At 34.1% G+C, this 25032-nt stretch overlaps 1 protein-coding gene across 9 annotated transcripts in view; it reads right to left on the minus strand.

The window, feature by feature from the left end:
- POLK (DNA polymerase kappa) overlaps positions 1–25032 on the minus strand; it is a 66398-nt gene that overhangs the window by 11751 nt on the left and 29615 nt on the right. For 6 of the 9 annotated variants that reach the window (XM_025437430.3, XM_025437431.3, XM_025437432.3 and 3 more), the window contains exons 3-10: positions 24281–24400; positions 16763–16915; positions 13813–13944; positions 10518–10671; positions 6826–7065; positions 5384–5508; positions 3798–3964; positions 1015–1047 (exon numbers count right to left, since the gene is read on the minus strand). In XM_025437430.3, the coding sequence (XP_025293215.1) occupies positions 1015–1047; positions 3798–3964; positions 5384–5508; positions 6826–7065; positions 10518–10671; positions 13813–13944; positions 16763–16915; positions 24281–24400 (1124 nt within the window). The remainder of the gene's footprint in view (positions 1–1014; positions 1048–3797; positions 3965–5383; positions 5509–6825; positions 7066–10517; positions 10672–13812; positions 13945–16762; positions 16916–24280; positions 24401–25032) is intronic. The other 3 variants (XM_035714337.2, XM_025437435.3, XM_025437436.3) reach the window with 3 other exon arrangements.

The raw sequence follows: 25032 nt of genomic DNA on the forward strand, positions 1-25032 counted from the left end.
TAAACCACAGCCTAAAACAATGTTTTCAAAGTCATTTACTGATCATGTTGCCTTGTAAAAGTAATTCAACTTTTCTGATTAAAAATAGTGTATGTGAGGGGTTCCTGGCTGGTTCAGTTGGCTCTTGATCTCAGTGTCATGAGTTTGAGCCCCATCCTAGGTAGAGAGGTTACTAAAAATAAATAAATAAGGAGCGACTGGATGGCTCAGTAGGTTAAACATCTGCCTTCAGCTCAGGTCATGATCCCAGGGTCCTGGGATGGAGCCCCACATGGGCTCCCTGCTCAGCAGGGAGAGTGCTTCTCTCTCTCTCTCCCTCTGCTGCTCTCCCTGCTCACCCTCACTCTGTCAAATAAATAACATTTTAAAAAAATTCTTTAAATAAGTAAATAAATAAACTCGAAAAAAATAATGTATGTGAAAAAGGAACACAACCTTTTACTAGATCAGTGGTTCTTAAACATCTATCACAGTGGAACTTTGGTGTTTGGAGGAAATAATTTAGGGACTTCTCAAACAATGACATATTTCAGAAAACAACAGTCTCGTCAAGATTTCATTTATTTTCCAAACAAGATTGTAAACCATTGAACTACAACTCCTGTAAGCTCACTTTCATCAATATCTTACTACTTGACCAACATTTGAAGAGTTTTAGGAAGAATTTATGTGGTCCCTTCTTAAATTTCCCAAATAACACTCAGTAATTTTTCTTATAAACAAAGCTAGAAATTAAGATTTAGAATCCAGAGATGCTTGGTTTTCATTGAATAGGAGGAAACCAACATTAAAAAAAAATTATTACTTCAGTTAAATTTTTTTCCCACGGAGAGCATAGCAAGCAAAGATAATAAAGCATTGTACTGGAATACTTAGGTTAGTAATGTCAACTACTGAAAAATGTCATTTGGTTTGCAAATAGATTTTTCCATCTCAGTGATATTTTACTAAAATTATAAAAACTTAGTTTAAAATAACATGAATTATGAACAATTAATAATAATAAAACATTACCTCTCAACGCTCATGCTTTTCCTTTCTCCATCCCTTGAAATGAAAAAAAAAAAAGTTTTTGTTGCTTTCTCAAAGAAGACTAATTCTCTTTAGTCAAGTAAGAGGGTTTAACATCTCAATTATCACTTAAGGATCTCTTTAATGTTTTTGGTTAAAATTTATATATCAGGAAAAACAATGAGTTTTTAAAATATCAAAATAAAACTATCAACAAAAAAGAGATAGATGCTAATTAATCAAGTCTATATCTATCAAAGAGAACAAATCTGAAAATAGGTTGAGATTATAAACTACTTCTATTAAAAGTGTGAATATAAAAACCACAACTTATAAAAACCAATAAGAGTACTGTAATGGCTTGCAGTTATATGACATAATTAAATATCAATTACTTAGTTTTTGGCTTAGAATATTAACTTTGCTGTCCTACAGCTATTTACTATAGATTTATAGACCCTCAGAATTTGGATACAGTATTAGGATGGGGATTCAGAATCTGAACCATCTAGTTTGGTTGAATTCTAGCAGTTTGGATAGAAGTAGTTGAAACTAAAAAGCTGAAATGACATGTGACATGACATTCTCCACATATTCAACAGACCTACTAGGAATAAAGTACTATTCTAGGCATTGGGTATACGGTTATGACCAAAACAGACGAAGTTCCTATCCGTAAGAAACTTGTATCCTAGTGGAGGGAGATAAATAAACCAAGATAGAAGTAAATATGGAGTATGTCAGAAGGTTAGAAGTATTACAGATTAAAACATAAAGCAGAATATTGGAATAGAGAAGGTACACAGAAGGCAAGGGAGGTTTGTTCTTTTACATTATTATAAATTACCCATGAATTTCACTTCTCAGTGTCACCTGCATCTTTAAATACCAGAGGTTAATACATGCCATGTTGTATCAAGAACCATATTGTTTTCAAGCACTATGGAAATTAAAAAGAGGATAATTCTGGGATTAAAGAAGAAAGTTTTATTTTATTTTATTTTATTTTATTTTTTTTTTTTTTATAAATTTTTATTTATTTATTTATGATAGTCACAGAGAGAGAGAGAGAGAAGCAGAGACACAGGCAGAGGGAGAAGCAGGCTCCATGCACCGGGAGCCGACGTGGGACTCGATCCCGGGTCTCCAGGATCGCGCCCTGGGCCAAAGGCAGGCGCCAAACCGCTGCGCCACCCAGGGATCCCAAGAAGAAAGTTTTATTCCCCATTACCTCCAAATACTAGATTATTTATACTTGTGTGATTTCCTTCTTTGATCTTTCCATTATAGCCACTCAAGATCAAAGTCAGCTAACTATGAGCTTAAGAATGAGGGGCATAGAGGATGCCTGGGTGGCTCAGTGGTTGAGCATCTGCCTTCAACTCAGGGTGTGAATCTGGGGTTCTGGGATTGAGTCCCACATGGAGCTTCCCATGGGGAGCCTGCTTCTCCCTCTCCCTGTGTCTCTGCGTCTCTGTGTGTGTCATAAATAAATAAATAAATACATACATATATACATACATACATACATACATACAATCTTAAAAAAAAGAATGAGGAGCACAGACAGATGAGAAAAGCAGTACTTGCAACCTCTGTAAGATTTAGCAGGTTTATTTTATCAAACTTATTTTTATGCCTCCTCAGTAATCTTCCTATTTTCTCTTACTTATATAAGAATATAAAGGAATTATTTTGAGGGCAGGCTGACAGGATGATGATAAAATTATAAAAATAGTGCCCAGTGTTAATTCCCATTCTTTTTAAAAATTCCCTTCTTTTCACCCACTCCCAACAGTGTACTCTTCGAGCTGTAGGATCTTCTTTTTAAGACCGAGGTGAAAGAGCAGCAGGGACGAATCACAGGACCTCTCCTACATCTTTGTGTGGTGGCCCCTTCAAGTTCCTGCCCCTGGATCATGGCTGCCAACCCCACTCTTATTCCCCAAGTCATTTTCTGCTCCCTTACTCGGCCTTACTTTCTTCATTGGCTTATTCCGCCACACTATTCTGCAAACTCCATGAAGGCAAGACTTTGTCTTGTTGCCTACTCTTCTTTCCAGTGCCTAGAACAATACCTATTAAGTATTTAGTATTGAATGAATCAGCCAATCATTTACAAGTCTACAAAAGAAAAGAAATGTAGCTAACTCATGAAGGCTTTCAAAGAATCATTAAATCCCCTTGCATACAGGGTAAATTCTGGATATGAGCACCTTTCTTTCCTCAACAATCAGACCACCACTAGCCTTACATTTCGAACAAAACACAAGGCAAGTACAGAAAAGAAAGTACTCATCATTCCTCTTGTCTACCTAACCAATAGCTACAGCCAACAGCCAAACACTGATTCTTTGTTCTTCTTTTCTTTTCCTCCCACCTCCAATCTTTTGATTCTAATTCAAAAATTATATTCTAGAATGAACTAGCCTAAAATTTTTTTTAATATATGTTATTCTATAGGGGCTCCTGAGTAGCATAGTCAGTTGAGCATCTGACTCTTGGTATCAGCTCAGGTCATGATCTTGGGGTCCTGGGATCAAGCCCTGCATTAGGCTCACACACTGGAAGTCTGTTTGAGGATTCTCTCTCCCTCTCTCTCTGCCCCTCCTGCTCTTTCTCTCTCTGGAATAAATAAATAAATCTTTAAAAACGAACAAAAAACATGTTATCCCATAGCCTCCATGTCAATGGTTAAAACTGTTATTTCACCAAATGACCAAGAAAAAACAGAATGAAAAAAAAAAAAAGAAAAGAAAAAACAGAATGACTATACATATAGATACCTTGCCAGGTGTGTTGAACCTAGACCCAGGGAAATATGAAGAAAATGATGCCAAGATGTTTCAGAGAAAAGAAGAGAAAGTAATGCCCTCTGTTGGTAGAGTTCTGTACAAGTAATAATTCCAAGTGCCTTTAACATTTTCTCTGTAACTTTTCCTATTCCAGAAACCTAGAAAAGAGTCAATATTTATCATTAATACAGTTTTACATTAAGGCAAGAACAGATATATAATATCATTATACCTTTTATAACCAATAAGAGGTTATTGGGTTATAAGAGGTTATTGGAATAATGTGATCATCTTCACAAGTCATACTGGAAAACTACTTTATTTCTGGGCACATTTCCTAAACTAGTGTTGCATGGAAATTTTAAATTTTAAATTTCACATAGTTTTAAAAAGCATTAAAGAGACATCTGGGTGGCTCAGTCTGTTAGCTACCTGCTTTCAGCTCAGGTCATGATCCAGGGTCCTGGGATGCAGCCCTTGATCTGACTCCGTGCTCAGCAGCGAGTCTGCTTTTCTCTCTCCCACTGCCTGCTTGCTCTCAAATATAAAATCACTAAGGCTGGTATGTTCCAAAGTTCTTTGAACCCAGAACCTTATTTAATGGATTTACCTATTTCATATCTTGAAAAACACACTGGAAAACATTGCTTTATAGCTATATCATACATATTTTAAACTATTTAGTGATCATACATTATATTCTCTGTTATAGCTTTTCTTCTGAGCACTGAAAACTGTTTATTTAAATTCACTCCTATACATGATATGAGAAAGTCAAGCCCCAGAACATTAAATAGAGTGTAGTGCAATTATTGTTTTTAAAAAAGCGTATGTTTGCAGAAAAAATCTACAAGCTGTAAAAAATAATACAACATACCCTTTCTATAACCCCTCGTTTTACCATTTAAAGATAGTAAAGTATTTTGGGTTTTTTTTTTTGGCCAAAATCAATTAAATTTCTACATCATCTTTTTGAATTATCAAACCTATTAATCTGATAGCAATGTAGACTTTAGAACTCAGTATATTAAGTTATAGCTGAAAGGAGTCTTACAAGTATTCTTTTTTTTTTTTTTTTTTTAAGGATTCTATTTATTTATTCATGAGAGACACAGAGAGAGAAGGAGAGAGGCAGAGACACAGGCAGAGGGAGAAGCACGTTCCATGTAAGGAGTCTGATGCAAGACTTGATCCCGGGACTCCAAGATCACGTCCTGGGCGGAAGGCAGGTGCTAAACCACTGAGCCACCCAGGGATCCCCACAAGTATTCTTTTTATTTCTGTTCTTCTTGGCAGAGGTACACTTAAAAGTCTTTCAACTATTCCTTTCTTAAAACTTTTTGGCAGCAAGTTTCCTAAACCTCAATTTTAGGGTTTCATAGAAAGGTTTCTTCAAATCCAAATTCAATCATCCATTACACTTCTTTCTTGTTACCTATTGTTTCAAAACTTTCCAGCAAAGAATTATTACTACCATTCTAAGTAGTATCTCTTCAGTATATGTATATATGCTTATATAGTTTATGTTTAAATATAAATAAAATTATATTTTATATCAATATTATACAAAATCTCACCTTTCTAATGGGTAAGTCCTTGATGAAGTCCATCACAGCTTGTCTGTTGGGGAGAACTTGGTATTGTCCATTTGGTTTATTCTTATCACTGCATACTTTTGCTAACATTGTATTTGGGGCAATGCCTTAAAAGAAGAGAACTCTGATGACTCAAAGAAGTTGACAGGTATCATTTAAAAATATGATATTACAATACAGAAAAAGAAAAGGTGAATGAATGCAAAACGCTTGAAATGATGTGAAATAGTAATTTAAAAATAACATCTGATAACTACCTATCTTCCCAGGGCTCAATATAATTTTAGGAAAAGGAACTGTATAGTTATTGTGGTAGCAGGACTGAAGAATATTTAAATCTCCATGTTATTTTTGAAGTCTAAGAGTAATTTCTAAGTTTAAGTGATATTATTAGTTTACATACTATCTTTAGTAGCAATACAGGGCTGACTAATAGAAAATACCCAGAATATAATTTAGGATGGATGTTTACTCTTTGAAAAGGTCTTTTGTATAGATTATCACATAAAGAAAAAAATTCAAAGATTCTAGGTTCCATTATATTTAAGACAATGATAAAATAGACGTACTCTTTTTATGTTATTCACAAAGCAAATTAGCACTTTTCGGAAAGATGTTTTAAAATTTCTAGGAGACACAATGATTAAGATAATTTAATTCATTGATAATTGGTTCAGTCGGTTAAGCATCTGCCTTCGGCTCAGGTCACGATGCCAGGGTCCTGGGACAGAGCTGAGCGGAGAGCCTGCGTCTCCCTTTCCCTCTGCTTACTGCTCCGCCTGGTTGTGTTTTCTCTCTCTGTCAAATCAATATAATCTTTTTTAAAAAACCCAAATACAATCATTAAATGATTCATTTCCATTTTTATACATATCCTACTAAAATGTATTACTTATTCTCACTCTTTGGTACCGAAAAAAAGGATTAACCTAATCATAATAATTTAGGGTCCTCATGAAGAATGTCAGTTTCTATGCCAAGACACAATGATACCTTCATGGGTTACTGACATTTGTAAACTCTTTTTCCCTTCACTAACTGGTTCTAGATTGCTAGTTAGGACTTCTTCTATCTCTTACTTTGTGGTCACCCGGGGTCTCTCCTGTAATCCTGGACAGGGCTGAACACTTCAAAGGGAAAACTAATAAAGTATTATGTCCTAAATCAATTAAAATATATTTCATGCTTTAAAAAGGATAGCTACATGAGATTTATGATAGTGCTTTTCTTTGGGCTCATAGGCTTTTCTGCTTAATTCCAATTTACCTGTAGGTTCACAGTATTCTGAAGAAAGTCATCAGAAGTTTAATCAAAAAGGATAAGTAAAACTTTACTATATGCTTCATAAGGAGAAACTATTAATATTATACTTGGATTAGTCTGAAAATCTTAACTATGGCAGCCATCAAATCACTTTTAAGTACCTGCACTGGCAGTCAGTGTTGTTTTTTGCTCAATTCTGAAACGAATTTCCTTTACCACTTCCTCAGCTGATGTTCCAAAAACAATCGAATTTTGGAGTGTTTGAGGATTATCCTCTTCCTCAGAGTTCCCTTGTAAAGGATTTCCTTGGGACTGCAAATCAGGAGGACTATCATCAAAAAGTAGTGGAGAGATGGACCGTTCATGCTCCCTCAGTTTATTAACTTCTTTTCTTGGTTTATCTAAATTACAAACAGGAACAGTAATTATCTTCATTTTAAGAAGTACATACTTCATAAATGAGGTTTCTCTACATGCTTTCTAAAGACAAAACAAATCTAGTTTATTTTGTTTCTTTTGTTAAAAGTTTTATTTCTAAGAGCCAAGATCAGAAATGTTATTTATATTTCTTTGTTTAACAAAGAAAATACTGATTCTAGAGTTTTCTTTAAAGGAATATTATCTATTTCCAAAGTATACATTTGAAGAGGAAACATCCTATGTAAAAATCACAAATTTGTGTCTCTTACCTAAATTAACTGAAATATAGAATCAGGCCAAGACTCACATTAACTGTTCTTTAAAAAAAAAAAAAAAAAAAAAAAAAAGCTTTTTTTCCTTTACCCATTAAATTAGAATTTAATTAAAATTATATTAGAATGAGGAAAAAGGCATTAAGCAATCAAGAGTAATTATTGCCTGACAAGTTTTGTTTTTAGAGAGAAAAAACCTTAAATTTTCTTCATTCATGGAAGAAGCTATTCAGATGTTAAAATACTCTCACTTTTCTTCTTTTAAATGCTGATTTTGATTTTGATTTGCTTATATATAAATTATCACTTTTACTGAGGGCTCATTTGAAATAAATAGTAATTCTTTCTGCTGGAAGTTATGCTTCTTTAAGTATATAAATTCTTAAGGTCCGATCAGATTAACATATTTCTTTACTATTATCAGTAGACTACAACCTAATATTACTATTAAAAAGTAAAATAAAAATACTAATCCGGTTTTTACCTCATTTTATTTGCATTTTCACAATTAGACTGTAAAATATACTTAAATCTATGCCAAGACTAAAAATGTCCTCATGAATGAATCATTAAAGATTACTTTCTGGGCTTAATGGAAGAGAAATGCAGTTTAAATGTATTTATAAAAATTAAGATTAACAACAGAGCTTTCTGATCTCATGTCATAATTTTATTACATATAAATGTTTTCCAAATTAAGATAAATGCAGAGGCAAAAATTAAATTTCTAGTTTCAAGACACACATAAATGCATATTACTTAAAAAATGAACTAGGTCTTTTAAGGAGGGTTTTCTAAAGATAATACAAATAATATGACAAACACCAGATTAGTTTCACATTTTAAAGCATGTAACATGAATTAAGTTACAGACAGATGTTTTCCAAATCTGAATTCCCAGGCCATACACAAAATAAGCCTTATTTTCAAATTTAGCATTATTTGTTATGTAAGTGCTTCATTACTTTATTTTCCATATTCTAGTTTTAAAATGCAGACCATCTTGGAAGGCGCAGCTGAAATGGTATCTATCTGACCCCCTTCTCCCCATCTGAATGGGTAAAAGTCAAGGTAAAGAGAGCTGCAGAAAACTACAAACCAAGTAAGGTATCTATCTGTCTGTCACATTCATACCCCCTTCTGCAGAGTTCCTTATCCCGTTTTGTACCTTTTGAGTCCATCACAGTCCCTTAGGTGGGTCACTGATGGAACGCTAGAGTAGAAAACAGAGCATGCTGCCGTCACATCCCTTCCTTGTTAGAGCACCTGCTGAATGGTGCAGTTACCTAATATTCAATTTGTCTACTTCTATGATAGGCCTGGCTATAAAACTAAAGCTAAAGTAGTTTCTTATTTGCTTTCTGAAAAAAAAAAAAATCTTTAAAATTCCCATAATGAGGTGATCAGAGTACAAAACTAAGGTTTCTTATCATCCAAACACTAAAATGAAAGCATCCCATAATTATATGGGATACACAGATGCTGAGTGCTAAAAGTGTATGGTATTTCAGTTTCTTACATTGCCTCCCACTCACCATTCAGATTTATTTGGCAGAATAAATATAAAATAATAATTATTATCACTTATTTGTTTGTAGACAAAGTAGCAATACTTTTCCAAAGACTGCACCTTTCAGAAAAGGGGCAAACATTAGAAAAATGTCTTGGACTTCAGAGAAAGATATATCAATCTCCTGCCATGCTCCATCTTCCAATGCCATAATGTGAAATCAGATATGCTAAAAAGTTCAGCCCACAGGGATTTATATATGAGAGAGGACAAAAAGTTAAAAGTACTTAAATGGCTTAAAAATATGAAATACAGCAAGAGTAAAATATGTAAGTAATTAAAAATTCACATCTTCAAAGTGAGTTTGCATGCAGTATAATAAATGAAAAGAACATTTGTAGAGAATAAAAGAACATTTGTAGAGAATAAAAACATTTACCTTAGTCACAATGTATTTTTTTTTTTTTTTTTTTTTTTACATATTGTGAGCATAACTGTTATAGGAGGTATTCAAGGAGATGCTCTGATATAACCATTTAATGGTTCCCTCACCTTCTCTTGTGAAGAGTAAGGAAAAAAATTGAGATGTAAAGCAAAGTGACATCAGGCTTTGTGTGCTTCCTCCTCCTAAAACAAATCTTTTGCTCTAAGCCTCTGTGTCCAGGAATTATGCTTGTTTATTGTTTAATGTTTCTATTAAAGAGAGAGACCTGCTCCTGGAGTTCTAAATAAGGTAGTGAGGTTGTGATTTGATGTCCACACTAAACTTCCTCCAAAGATGTGAGCCCCAAACAATATGAGCGATAGAATATTATGCCATAGAAGATCCACCATATTTGTCTCACAGAAAGTTACAAACAGGTTTCCCCACCACTGGCTGTCCTCCTTGAAGAATCAATGAGCTGTGCACATGAAATACAGCCATGGGTTGTGAGTTGTGAGCAAACCCTCTACCATTTCATCCAGGTGAACTTTGCTCAGGGGTGCACGATAGCTAAGATATTTGAAATAATCATACCCCTGACAGAGGGTTGAAAGCCTATGTAGAATGTCTCCATGTTCCCTGACATTAATTTGGGTAAGTAACAAAGGGACCATTTGAAAAAAGCCTTGGCGTCATGAAACTTTTATTTCAGTGTATACAAAAGAATCAAAATAGGGTCTGTATTACCAGATTGTAGACCACTTTGAAAATGAGGGGGAAAAAACCCCACCCAATGTTTTGATATGTTTGAGGCTAATTTTTAAAAAATCTAATTTCTTTTTTAACAACTACACTAAAAGGCCACCTTAAATAGATAACCTCCTCAGACTCAACATGATCCAACCCGTTCTTAGTTAGGTCTTCAGAAAAGAACTGATATGAAATTATTTTGTTCAGAGGCTCTGCACATTCTGAAACTCTAGTGATTTAACAATCTCATTTGATTTAAAAGTGATTTAAGCCAATCTCTTTGGTTTAAAAGTTACAAATTTAACGTAGAAATTCCACAGTATACTTTAAGTTTCTAATCTTTCATTTTAATACTTTTTCATAACAAAGATATATCTAGTCCTACCATACCACCTATGCGGGATAATAAATTAACTGGGTTAATATAAAAGGCTTTTTATTTGTTTTATAGTTTGAGCATTCTAATAAGTTGCTTACCATTTTCTAGAGGGTTCCCTGTTTTGATGAAATACTTCCTTTTGTCCTCAGGCCAATTTTGTCTTTCCTGTAAGTGCTTTGTTATATTCAAGTAGGCTTCATCAAGACTCATGGCCAGAAAATTGGGATCATAATCAGCAAGTATTTCCTTAACCTTCAAAAGGAAAAAAATGGTTTAACTTTTGTTGCCATAGCAAAACCTGTAATATAACAGCTGATAAGAAACATTAATATTCTTATTTTGCAACGATAGTAAAAATCCTGCAATCAAAAGCTCATGGATTTAGGAAATAAATAATTGTTAGCACCAGTTTGTCCAAATTCTTTTTTGCATTAAAATAGATCATGAGGGCAGAAGACTATGAAACAGCTTCAGCTGATATAATCCCTATCCAGTCACTTTTATCTACATATAATAAAGGATTCAAATAAATCTCAGACATCGTTCTGATAAGCCCAGAAAAAATGGTTAAGTAACATAATTTTAAGTAACTGGTCAAAAGTAGAAGTGGAACAATCGGATCTTACTCCCCATCACCTTTTTTGTTTATTTTAAAAAGGGAATAATCTTTTTTTTTTTTTTTTTAAGAAGGGTCCACACCCAGCATACAGCCCAATGTGGTGCTTGAACTCATAACCCTGAGATCAAGACCTGAGTCAAAATCAAGAGTTCAGTGCTTAACCAACTAAGCCACTTAGGTACCCCTAAAAAAGGAATAATCTTACATAAAGGTACTATGTTGCTTTAGAAAGTAGTTCTATTTTAATTAATTATAATATACACATAAAACTCCACTCAAAACATACACTAATGCACACATCCATTCAGAAAACAAAGCTTAATTACCAGAATTTGGAATGGAAAAGATAACAAAATCTTCAGTGGAAGTCTGCGGATTTGTTAAATAATGGGGAAAAGTCTGGAGCTGCATCTTGACACAAACGTGAGATCAGAATTTCCATAGAATTCCAAAAATGTCATTTACCTAAGATAGTTTGATTACATGAAACTATGGATTTTTTTTACCCACTGAAGTATTAGCTGAAAGTAGAGGAAATGGTTGCCAAAATAATAAATACATACTTGGAAAAAGATATTAGTTGAATTATGTTATACTTTCATCTAGTATTTAAAATCTCTCTGCTGTATCATGAGAAAACTTTTTTTCAAAGTTTTATAAAATAAAGCTTTTTAGCTTAATTTAATTATGAACAGCTGAGTCAAAGGTAATTTTAGAAAATGGTGATATAAAACGTGGCCAAGCTTTACTCAGAGAGTACCTTAATTAGCTTTGTTCTTCTGGAAGAAACCAGTTTTATAATGTACTCAAATGGAATCTTTCTAGTGAAAATGAAACTCTGGAAAGTCTGCAGTTGGCAGCCAACTAAGATTATTCTGAATGAGAAGTACTCCCTAGAGAAATGGAGTACTCACTAACTTCCTTTTCATAGGATACTGCTTAAAGAACAAAAATAGACATGTTCCACTAAAATTCAAGCACTTAGGCTTCCAAAAGTTAAAGCTGTTCCCTTCTTTTGGATAAAATAAAAATGGCTTTTCCTTAAACTTTTAAAACAACAGTGTATATATACATTAATATACTTACAGTCAGTGAGTTTGTGCTATAGTTTGTTTACACATATAACCCATTTGCTATCTGCAGATTAACTAGATTCTGCTCCAATTTGAGAAAGATTTCTCCAATTTATGTAAGTAACTAGACTGAAGAGAACTAAAAACAATTTAGCTCTCATTATCATATTGTCAGAAGTTTTACGGAGTTCAAGTAGGACTCAAAAAAAAATTCCTTCTTACAAGGCCTTTGAAGGATTTTCAAACTTATTGAAACCCTGTAATATTTGTGGTTAGTACTATATCTCTTTCTCAGTTAGGAATACTGTAAAAGAGACAAGTAGTAACTGCATGTGAATGGGCTTCCCCTTTGTTCACCACCATTTCAGAGATAGGCAAAAAGCACTTGCTGCCACAGGCTGTTTTTGAAAGAATGAAAAAAAGAATTTTTTAAAAACTTGAGGTGGTGTATTATTCCAGTTTGGAGAGGTTTCATTTCTAGCGTATATGAGGTGGAATACAAATGAGAGGAGTGAATCTAAAGATCATTTACATGACCAAATGGTAGTAAGTGCTAGGCTATGGTTTTTTAAGAGTTTCGATGCAGACAGTAGTCTTTTTTTTTTTTTAAAGATTTATTTATTTATTCAGAGAGAGAGAGAGAGAGAGAGAGAGAGGGGGGCAGAGACACAGAGGGAGAAGCAGGCTCCATGCAGGAAGCCTGACGTGGGACTCGATCCTGGGTCTCCAGGATCATGCCCTAGGCTGCAGGCGGCGCTAAACCGCTGTGCCACCGGGGCTGCTGGACAGTAGTCTTTAACACAATGCATTCTACTACCATAGTCTGAGAGTGTTTGATGTAGTATTCTAAAATTTAAATTTATGATTTAAGTCTTAGCACTAGCATGATAATCCAGTTATGAAAAATAGAGAAAATGGCAGTTTTTCATACATGACAGTTTAGGTAATTTTACTGAATAATCAAATCTTTATATTTCAAAGATTCTTTTCAAAGCAAGGTTATTCCCTTTTGGGGCACCTGGGTGGCTCAGTGGTTGAGCATCTGCCTTTGGCTCAGGTCATGATCCCAGGTCCCAGGATAGAGCCCCACATCAGGTTCCCTTGGGGGAACCTGCTTTTCCCTCTGCCTATGTCTCTGCCTGTTTCTCTGTGAATAAAATGAATAAATAAATAAAAACTTAAAAAAAAAAGGATTATTCTTATTTCTTCCTTGATTATCAGTCTCCTGGACATTAAATGCTCATAAGCATATTCACTAGACTGTTAGGCAAGGAAAGCAGTTAATTAAAATATAGGAATCTCATTACTGCTTAAAAACATTTGATAAAAACTTTAGTTACAAAAGAGGCTGAAATTAATGACAACCTAAGTTATAAATAAAAGATGATTCTAGAAAAACTTATGTATTGCACATTAAGAAAAAAACAGCTAAAGTTAATATAAATTATAATTAAGGCAATTCAAAGTTTGTCAGGGAGATTTAGAGTTTCTAAAGAGATGAAAAAATATGTGGAAGAGTAGGGATCTGGGAAATAAATACTCAGCTCAGTTTTCACCATTATGACCTGGAGAAGTGGTAGGAGGTAGGATTTAAAGGGATAAACTAAGGCTGAATTCTGAGGCGCTAAGGCCATTTGGACTTGACTTTGTAGGTGACAAGAATCAGGAAGGCTGTAAGTAAGAGTGCTTTATCAGACTTACCTCTGTACTCACAGCTCGATATTTGTCAAAGTTTGGGGGCACTATAATAAGTTGTGGGCAGAGTCTTTTAGCAATAAATCCTGGCATGGCTGCACGAACACCAAACCTTCTTGCATAGTAATTTGAGGTAGACTGAAAGAAAATGGACCACATGGGAAAAAAATACACAAACCTAAATGGACATACTGATCAATGCATTCATAAAAAACACATTACTGATGTGCATTTTCAAGTCAAGGACATTTGTTTTATAGGCCACTGTCTCAAATCAAGCTTTGAGTTTATCCTATCATGGTATTATGATACCATGACTCTCTCACTGCTCTCTCTATATTTATGTGATCCCAGGTAATAAATAAGACTAATAAAAAGGTTATCTCACATTTCCAATAGCTAAACTTCATTGGTTCTAAGGCATACCTGTAATATAGTACATATCAAAGTTTGAATGATACTGAATGATGTTACATGAAAGTAACAGTATAGAAAGTAATTGCATGGTATAATAATATAGATTTGGAATTTGCTATATTTGGGGTTTTGAAATTTTTCATTTAGAACAAAAATCAAAGGTTCTGATATATAGTCAGCCAAATAAAATGTCCAAAAATGAAGTGATGAAAGCTTAAAAGAGCTTTTAAAATTATGTTTTATTTCTTAAGACTTGAATATCCCTTTTGGTGAAAACATTTTGAGTAGGAGATGGAACTAAAAAACTTTAATTATTTTTTATTTTTTTATTTTTTTAAAACTTTAAAAGTAAAAAAGAGGCCATTACTTTTAAATCCTGTTGATGATACCACAGTACCATTTACAAAAAATTTTATCACAAATGAAATCTTTGAAATCTCAAGTGAAAATTCAAAGAAATGTAAAACAGAATCTATCAGCTGAAGGGATTACTTCAGAATAGTATCAATTTGCCATTAATGGTTTTCAAATGCCATTGAAAAAATCTTGATATTACTCAAAGCTATGTTAATCTTTGGTCAGTATTCTGAAACAGAAATGCAGATAACACTAGAAAGATAAATCATGGTTTAAATATAAATAAGTCTAATGGAATGGATATGAAAGCTATATCTGTGGTAAATCTGGAACAAAACTTATGATACAACTTCCTTTAACCTTTAGGTTTATGGAAGATTGTAAATCACAGCCACAATACTTTATAGTTCTTCTCCAAGGGTGGGTTCTAATCCCTCATGCCAAGTAATTTGCACCGTGACTTGTTTTGACCAAAAGATTCTGAGGGAATGACATTATGTGAGTCTTGAAGCCTAGGCATTATGAAGTCTATAACTTCAGCTTTTACTTTTTGGGGGATCCAGCAACTGTGTAAAGATCTTGAGTTAAATTGCTAAACGATGATGTACCGTGTGGAGAGGAGAAAGCTCAATGGCTGGAAGCCATTCCAACCATGTGGGCTGAAAGGCCAAACTGTGTTAATAAAGCCATTTTGGACCCTCCAGCCCAGCTAAGTAATTGTAGCCAATCCCAGGCAGAGTAAAGTTACCCCTTTGTACTCTGTCCAAATTATAGAATCATGAGCAAATAAATGGTTAACCACTAAGTACTTAAAGTCTGTTTGTTAGGCAGCAATAAATAATTGCTATCAGGTCTGTGTTCTATCTAGGAGTGCAAACTTAGAACATTATGAAGATCCATCAAATTAACCAAAGAAGAATTCTAACTGTAATAGATTGGGATAATCAAACATGTACCATCACTACCATTAATCTGTAAATACACTTTTATGAGTTTAATAGAACAAAAGCAATTATACCTCAAATCTCATTAGAAGTGAAATCTGTTAGTTGAGCATACAAAAGGGGTAATCTTTGTTTAAATATGGCAAATAATTATTTTGAATTTGGAAATAATTTTTAGGAGGATATAATTCATAGGAAGGAAAATATTTTGCAGATCTAGCAGTGGATTTAGCTTTAAATATATATATATATACATATATATGCACACAGATAATTTCAGATAAATATATGGTGATACATATTCTTAATAAAATTAAATACATGTTTTCAAAATATCAGCTGATGATTTGTAGGAAAGGAGAGTAGTCTCTTTCAATAAACATTGTTTTAGAACCTGGATTGTTAGTTGCCTGTATACTTAGGGAAGCAGAGATAATGAACAAATAGATGATAGTTTTATAATACAAATAGTAACTCCAGGAATTAGGTTTATAGCTATCTAAGCATTGTAAGGAGTTCAGAACAGAAGAACTCTCCTTGTTTCTCTTATATGTTTTTTAATAGCAAAATCTATGTATTCCAGGTGCTATTTTTAGCCACATATAGCAATCCTGGTCATCTTTAACTTCTATGGTTAGAGTGGTGATATGGAAGAGGCAACGTGGTATTCAGAAGTTCCAAGTCATGGAAAAACTAATTAAAGTACTATTTTAATGAAACATATTACCTTAGAACTAAGGTTGGGAAACCTTTTCTGTAAAGGTCCAGATAGTAATTACTTTAAGCTTTGTAGATCATATGGTCTCTGTTGCAGGTACTCAACTCTGCTCTTTTAATACAACAAATAAATGGGTGTGATTATGTTCCAATAAAATTTATTAACAAATTGCTTGCAAACCTGCTTTAGAGTAACATTTCCTTTTCTTTCTTCTCCAATTCTGACTGGAACAGTTACTTATGAAAAATACAATTTGCAACAGAAAGATATAATGCCATTACCATTCACTAGGTTTGTAACTTTGGGGAAGTTTTTAAACACCTCTCCAAGTTGAGTTTGCTCTTTGTAAAATGGAAATAAAAATTTGTACCTCAAGACATGTTGAACACATATAAAGCACGCAGAAAAACTCCCAGCAAAATGGTAGAATTTACTAAAAGCTTCTCCCTTCATGAACCAGTAAGGCTTACGTGAATATGTTATGAAATTTCCTTTTTGTCTTTGATTTTTACCTACTTACCAACATACTCATTGATCCTACAGCAATGGGTTTATCCTTCAATTCTGGATTGTCCCTCATTTCTACAGCCGCATAGAAAGCATCCATGTCAATGTGCACTATAGTATTGTTCAGATCCCGGCTCTGTTCTAATTCCATTGCATATCTGTCAACCTTAATTTTTAAAAAGTTAACATATTTTGAGTCAACACGCTATCGAAACATTACCAATCATAATACTAATATCTCATTTTTAGTAGGTATCTGTCTCTGTCCATCTACTCTTTCATCTACCCATCCTTCCACCCATTCATCCACCTACCTAACTATATATACTTGATTATTGTTTATTAAGGCTGGTAACTGGTTTTATTTTCATGAAGATGAGCAGTTAAATCTCAAATATCATACCCTATGAACACTTTAATCTCTCAATAACTACAATCACATGATAGGTACTTAATAGATATTTAGTGAATAGATGAACTACTCCAACTGATTGTATCAAACGATTCTTCTGCTTTATAAATCTGGAGACCAATTTACTGTAAATAAAAGCTTCAGTTTAGGTAAGATAAACAACTCTCATTTGACTCATAACATTAATGTCTTAAAATAGCAACAAAGGAAATGTACAACGAAAGATTATATACTTCTTTGGCATATTATGTTTATGCTGAATAGTACTGTACAAGTGAATGTACCAACCATAATGTAAACATACCCTCTGCAGAACTGCTTTTATAAGGCTAAAATTTGGTAACCATTAGTCAATACAAATCAAAACTGAAAATTTAAGCTATAATTTATTCTTTCATGAAACTTCAATATATATGTCAAATGTAACAGTGAAGAACCTTAATCTTTGAAGCATTTTTAAAATTTCTCTAGTGAGAAAGAATTGGGTAAGAAAGAAGAATGGGAAACGAAAGGAGGTAAAAATAACCAAAGTAGGTCAGTAAGAAAAGCGTTTATGTAACAGGCATACACATTTTCAAGTGTTACTTTTTTGTGGTCTCTACTATAGAGGCTGAAGAAGCTAAATATGTCTCCCAGCTTTCCCTGCAGCCAAGGGTGACTGGCTGTGTGATCATTTTGATCTATGATCACTTTGAATAAGCTGGAATACAGAAAGAACATGGAACAGTGACTGGCACATGGTACAAGTTTAAGGATGTAATCTATTACTAAAGGATCAATGGATAGTTGCATAGTAAAACAATCAAAAACTGAGGGGAAAATAGCCAGATATAAGCAAGTATGGTGAGCTCTGGAATACAAACAATTTCCATCATGTAGAGATCCCTATGGCAAGTATGGTGAGCTCTGGAATACAAACAATTTCCATCATGTAGAGATCCCTATAGCAGGTTTTCTCAAAAGTGGAAAGTTACAGGGGCATAAATCAGCTTTTTCTCCATGTTGGACTTCAACCTTGCTTCCATTCTGCAAAATTCTTTTTCATGGCCTTCCTTCTTAGCATTATAGGGACACTAGCTTCCCACTAGCTGCAGGTGAAGCCTGGAACTTCTCTTTTCGAAATAATCACCTTGAATCCTATTTGTTTCCAGTAGCCACAGTGAGCCTCAAGAGGGTCTGCTCCTGTCTAGGCAGCAACTCACTGAATGACCTGGGGTGCTCTGTGCTTTCTTCATTCTTTGTCTAGAATGCCCTTCCCAGTCTGTCCTAAAGCCCTGAGGAGTCAGCTCAGATATCTCTCTGTAGTTTAAATATATCTATCCTCTATGTCATGGAATTTAATGTTCCCTTAGTTATTTTCCTGCTCTTACTATGCATTTACTGTATCAGATACTAAATTAGGAGTTCCACCCGGAGAAGGACCTTATTTGACTTTAAATTCTTTCCTTATCGGACGGAAAGAGGAGAAACTCATAGCAGAAAAGGAATAAATTTTATCTAATACATATATATCTTTTTTTTTCAAGATTTATTTATTTATGATAGACATAGAGAGAGAGAGGCAGAGACACAGGAGGAGGGAGAAGCAGGCTCCATGCTGGGAGCCTGACATGGGACTTGATCCTGGGACTCCAGGATTGCGCCCTGGGCCAAAGGCAGGCGCTAAACCGCCAAGCCACCCAGGGATTCCTCATATATATGTATAGCTTATCTAGTGCGCGCACACACACACACACACATATATCTGCTTAAAAAAGATAAAGTCGTATGTGTAGAAAACTTTTGGAGAACGCTGATCTCATGCAGTGAGACACCACACCTAATAAATGGAACTTTTCGACATTATTCTATCATCCAGATTTATTTTATTATTATTTTTTAAAGATTTTATTTCTTTATTCCTGAGAGACACACACAGAGAGGCAGAGACACAGGCAGAGGGAGAAGCAGGCTTCATGCAGGAAGCCTGATGTGGGACTTGATCCCTGGACTCCAGGATCATGCCCTGAGCAGAGGCTCAACCTCTAAGACAGAGACTCAACCGCAGAGGCTCAACTGCTAAGACACCCAGGCACCTCCCTATCCTTCAGATTTAAAACAAGTATTTCTTCCAGTACCTCAATTGTAAATTAGAGAATAGCGTCCTGCCATTGAAAAAAAAATAGTAAACAAATCATGGAGACTAATAAAAACTAGGGTGGATTAAAAACTACCATCTGTTAATCCAACAAATACATGTAAGATAGGGTTCAACAGAGAATAAGAGAGCAGCATTTGAAGGATCCTAACCCAGAAAAACTGAAAGGAAAAAGATCATAAACAGAAAGCAAACCAAATGGGAAAAAGTTCTCCTTAGCCTCATACAATAATAATTCTATGACAGTTTCTTCTGCAGTCTATTATCTTTTCTGTGCTTAAAGCAAAAGTACAGCTGCCAAGAGGAAACCTCCCCACTGAGTGACTCACACATTCCCTTCTCTACAGTCATTAGTCAGCCTTGTCGAAACAGTTTTTTCTCTGCATCTACCAAATGTACACCACTCTGCTTTTTTCAAATTTCTTCTGCTGAAATCCTCACTCATGTTTTCCTTTTTTTCCATTTTCCTTTCCAAATGACTTTCAAGTTCTGATCTGAGCCTCTAATATGTATGTTATCCCTTCTGCCACAGTTCAGAACTAGTGTGCCACCATGGTGAAGAGTGAGAGCTCCTTCTGGGTCTCAGCTCTGCCACTTACTGGTTACATGATAACGGGCAAGTTAACCTTCATTCTTATTTTATTTGTAAAGTGGAACTGAACCAACCCCCAAAGGCTGAAAGAATTAAGAGATACTCATGTCATGTTCCTATCCAGAGATATGAAAAGGGCTTAATGATATTACCTATAATTTTGAAAATAAAAGTGACACCGAGTATACCAAATGTGTTATGTAACATGCTAAGTACTTCTTATATGAACTCATTTGATGGTCAAAATAATTCTGAGATGATAATTATTATTCCTATTTTATAGAGGAGGAAACTAAACCTTGTTAAGATGCAGTAATCTGCCCTAATTCAAACAGCTGGAAAATGTTAGCAGTAGACCTGTAAACCAAGTTACTCCCAAGACTATGCTCTTTCCATTATTTTATGATGCTTCCCTAAAATGGATCTTAAAATGTCTTTAATATTGAAATAACTTCAAACCAAGCTATAATAGTGTGTTTTGTATCAGTATTATGTTTTATGTACTTTTAAAAACTCTCCATTTTTGATTACATTGAGGAGATTATTTCAGAAATACTGTTTTTCAGGCAGCCCAGATGGCTCAGTGGTTTAACACCGCGTTTGGGGGATCCCTGGGTGGCTCAGTGGTTGAGCGTCCCCCTTCGACCCAGGGCGTGATCCCCGAGTCCCGGGATCGAGTCCCACGTCGGGCTCCTGGCATGGAGCCTGCTTCTCTCTCTGCCTGTGTCTCTGCCTCTCTCTCTCTCTCTCTGTGTCTCCCATGAATAAATAAATAAAATCTTTAAAAAACCCAAATGTTATCTTAAAAAAAAAAGAATATTGTTTTTTATTTTCTTGACTTATAATAACCCTAAAAATTGTTCAGTAAACCTGAGTTCATAAAATCAGTTGTTAAAAATGGTCAAAATGCACTGATTTGCTTGTAGTTGTCATTTTACAACATAGATGTTTATCTATTTATTTTATGAACCTATTCTATAAGATGTTTTGGCAGCTGCAAAAATGACTGTACTTTTAAGAAGTCTACTGAGGGTAGGACAGAGAGAACACGGAGGTTCTGAATAAACACTATGGGAGTTCATGACTACAGAGGTTAGTTACCACAGTTTTACTAGCAGTAATAATTCTTACCATCATAGCACACATAATAAAATCTATTATCTGGAAATTTTATGACTCTAAAATAGAATTGCATTTCCCATGAAAATCTCTTTCTCTCAGATCTTTCAGATTCCTTAGGATTTCCTTAATCCCCTCCCATTTGTACAATTTCTTTTAAAGGAAGCTCAACAAATGAAACATTTTAACAATCAACATAAAACATATTTCCTGCCACTCCCCTTGCAAAAGATGTCAGAGAGTCTCCCAAAAAGTCAAAACTTTTATAAAATATGAAGCGTGTTATACAATATAAAGTGTTTTCTAATCCTTCAGATTATTAGCATATTTAAGGATATGAGGTTTAAAAAGAGTCAACAGCAAAAAGTTGTTTTATCGCATGACTCATACGTATTATTATATCTTTAAAATTTTATGAGATGTTTGTATAGATCAATAAAACTTACCAAAAAGAAGTTCTGAAAATAAACTGCCTAGGGGTTAATATCAATTTATAAACAATGTTATTACAGACAAAATGGAATTTTTTTCATTTGATGAAATGATGCTCAAAGTTATTTGAAAGAATGAATGAGAAAAAAATTTTAAAACATAGTCAGGGAGAATATTAAAGTATATTATTACAATTGAATAACTAAAATTACATGGTACTGATAGAGAAAAAGATTCAGTTGGATAGAAGAGAGAATCCAGAAACAAATCCAAGTACAATGAGAATTTAGTATATGGAAGTGCCTCATTCAATTCGGTGGAGAAAGGACCCATGATTAAATAAACGGTGTTTAGAAAAATGAATCACCATTTAGAAAAAAATAATACTATTTAAGGAAAACATAATACTTACTATTTAAGAAAAGCATACTTATTAAGACCTTACATTAAAACAAATTCCAGGGGCACCTGGGTGGCTCAGTTGGTTAAGCGTCTGAGTCTTGATTTCAGCTCAGGTCATGATCTTAGTGTCATGAGACTGAAACCTTGTCTCAGCCTCTATGCTGGACATGGAACCTGCTTAAAATTCTCTCTCTCTCTCTTTCTCTCTCCCCTTCTATCCCTCACCCCTCTCTGCTCTTTCTTTCCTAAAAAACAAAACAAAACAAAAAAACACCAAAACAACAAATTCCAAATGGACTAAAGATAAATACTACAAAAATACTAAAAGAACCTACAGGTTTGGTTGTAAGGAATAACTTTCTATGCACAATACCAAAGCCAAAAAAAAAAAAAATTTGTTTTTTAATACTGTTGTGTTTGATTACATAAACATTTAAAAATGTATAGGGGAAAAAATCCTGCATAATTAAAAGAAAAACATACTGAAAAAAACAAATATTTAAAACAAATGGAAGAGGTAAAGAATCCTTAATATATGATAAGATGTATTCATCAAGAGAAAAACATACAAACTCCTCTAGAAAAGTAGGCAAAAGGCATTGCTTTGGACAGCTAGTTGAACCCCCAAATCCATTCTCTCTTCCTTTCATAGTAATAGATCTTTATATGGGCATATGGCCACCCAGCTGGAAAATATTCTGTACAGCCTCTCCTACAGTTACGTGTGGTCATGAAACCTAAATTCTCATCAAAAGAATGTGAGCTGACATAATATGTACAATTCTCTTTCACTTGCTGAGTAGCAAATTACTCGCCTTTGATTTTTTTCATTCTTTTTTCCTTTCTAGGGGCTGAAATAGAGACTAAAGATAATCCCATTTGGTCAATCCAGGTAAGGATAACAGTTCGGAGATGATAGAACAACACAATGTAGAACCAGGGTCCCTAAATTACGATTGTGAGCAGAACAACCCAATCAGTTGGGACTACTTACTATTATGGGATAAAGAAACTCTTAACTGATTTGAACCGCTGTATTTTGGGGTCTCTTGTGCTAGCTACTTAGCCTATATACAAACAGAATAACAAAGGAAATTCCCACAAGAATGAAATAATAATGGCTAATATGAAAGAAGACATTCTTTCACTGTTATTATCAAATAAGGCAATTAAAATAACCATGAAACAATATTTGGACACTACCAGCAAAAACTACAAGATCGATAAAATTAATAAGATAGAGTTTTAAAGTATGTGAGGAAACTAGCATTCTGGTGTTGAAAATGTAAAACTAGTCTTTGATGAAAATAACAGGACAAGAGTGTAAACATATATAGATAAAAATGATCATCACAAGGTTATATATAAAACAAAAAACTGAAACCCTGGTGGGATAATGTAAATAAATTATGGTACCTCTATAGAGTACAACACTATGAAGCATTAAAAATGAGGATTTGAAAGACAAAGGCAAGTGATCTTTTGTCATGATAGCAGAACCACTTAACACATAATATAAAAATTTAGCTTGTGCTCTAGGAAACCATATATGAAAGAAAATGACACATTATAGATTGATAAAGAAGAAATAAAATTCTGAACTCTATCGTGAGAAGAATTTTGTGGCATAGATTAATATAATTTTTTTTCATTATTTATAGCCTAAAGTGCTTTGTCAAATTGAATCAGATTTTGATAGGGTAAAAACTCTTTCAGAGTAATTATATATAAAAAAAAAAAAAGTAAACTTCAGTTTTACTAGCAGAGCCTTAACTACTTTGAGTTCTCGATCTACTACACAAAGCCCTGCAACTTTGCTCTACTCTAACTTTCCTCCTAAATAGCTTTTAAATACCAGAGGAAACTCTTGAGTATTTATTCCCTGAGGATGGTGGAGAAGCCAAAAGCCTCCAAATTTTCAGAAGCTTGGTGTTTTATCTTAAAAATACATTGGACATTTGGCAGTCTACCCTAGTTTGAGTACAACATAATTATGCTTTAAATTTCTAATTTAATTAGTTAACATGTTACCCCAAATCATTTTTGCAAAATCGGCATTTGAAGAAAACATGCCACATTTATCCTGCGGCCTTTTTCTAGTTGCAAAATGTGTATATAATAAAAAGAACATAAACTCTGGATTAAATCCTAGTCTGAAGCTAGGCAAGTTATTTACCCTAATTCAAGCTCCATTTACTTTTCTGTATAATGGAGGTGACAATGTCTAGGTATGGGGTCTTGATATAAAAGAGTAGGGTGATATTTAACCATATATGCATCTCTGTTAAATTTTACATGGTAAAAAAAAAAAAAAATTTTTTACATGGTAATGAACATGTACAGTTTACCTTGTTTTCATTACGACATGATCACGATACATTTTACTATCAATTACTATTCTACTACCTTCCACTTTATTTAACAATTAAATTAATACCTGTAATTGTGCTTTCCTTAGCTGTTGGCTGGTAATTTGAGCTTTTTGTTGCATCATATTTTCAATTCGTTGGTTGACTTGCTTTTCTTTCTTGAGCTCATTTCCATAAAATCTGGACCCCTATGTAAGAAAATAAAGCATAAGTAAAGGGGCAGAAGGAAAGCATCACTGTAGTATCACCATGGTGGCTAAGCATACAGGCTAGAATCAGAATAACTGAATTCAGAACTTAGCTCCACTACTTACAAGCTGGGAACTCTAAAGCTACTTAATCTTTCTGTGTGTCAATGTCTTTCCCTATAAAATGAATTATAGTTACCTACATCATAGGATTGCTGAAGCAGTGCTTACACAGGACAAACTCTCTGGGATGAGTACAGATATACACTCAAAAAATAACAATGTGTTCTAGTCAGGATCCACGAGGCATATCCATATCAGTCATTTAGGTCATCAGTTATCACTTTCGTTTTTACTTAAAAAGCATTTAAGGGGTGTCTGGGTAGCTTAATTGGTAAAGCATTCGACTCTTGATTTTGGCTTAGGTCATGATCTCAGGATCCTGAAATCAAGCCACAGGTCTGGTTCCAACCTGGGCATGGAGACTTCTTAAGATCCTCTCTACACTCCTTCCACCCCCCACCCCCACAACCTTCTCTAAAAAAATTTTAAAAATAAAGCACTTAAAAATTTTTAATGTTAGTCATTAAATAAAATGTAGAAAATCACTTTTAGAAAATTACTTATCATCT

Source organism: Canis lupus, chromosome 3, assembly GCF_003254725.2.
Source record: "Canis lupus dingo isolate Sandy chromosome 3, ASM325472v2, whole genome shotgun sequence".
Classification (NCBI taxonomy): Eukaryota; Metazoa; Chordata; class Mammalia; order Carnivora; family Canidae; genus Canis; species Canis lupus.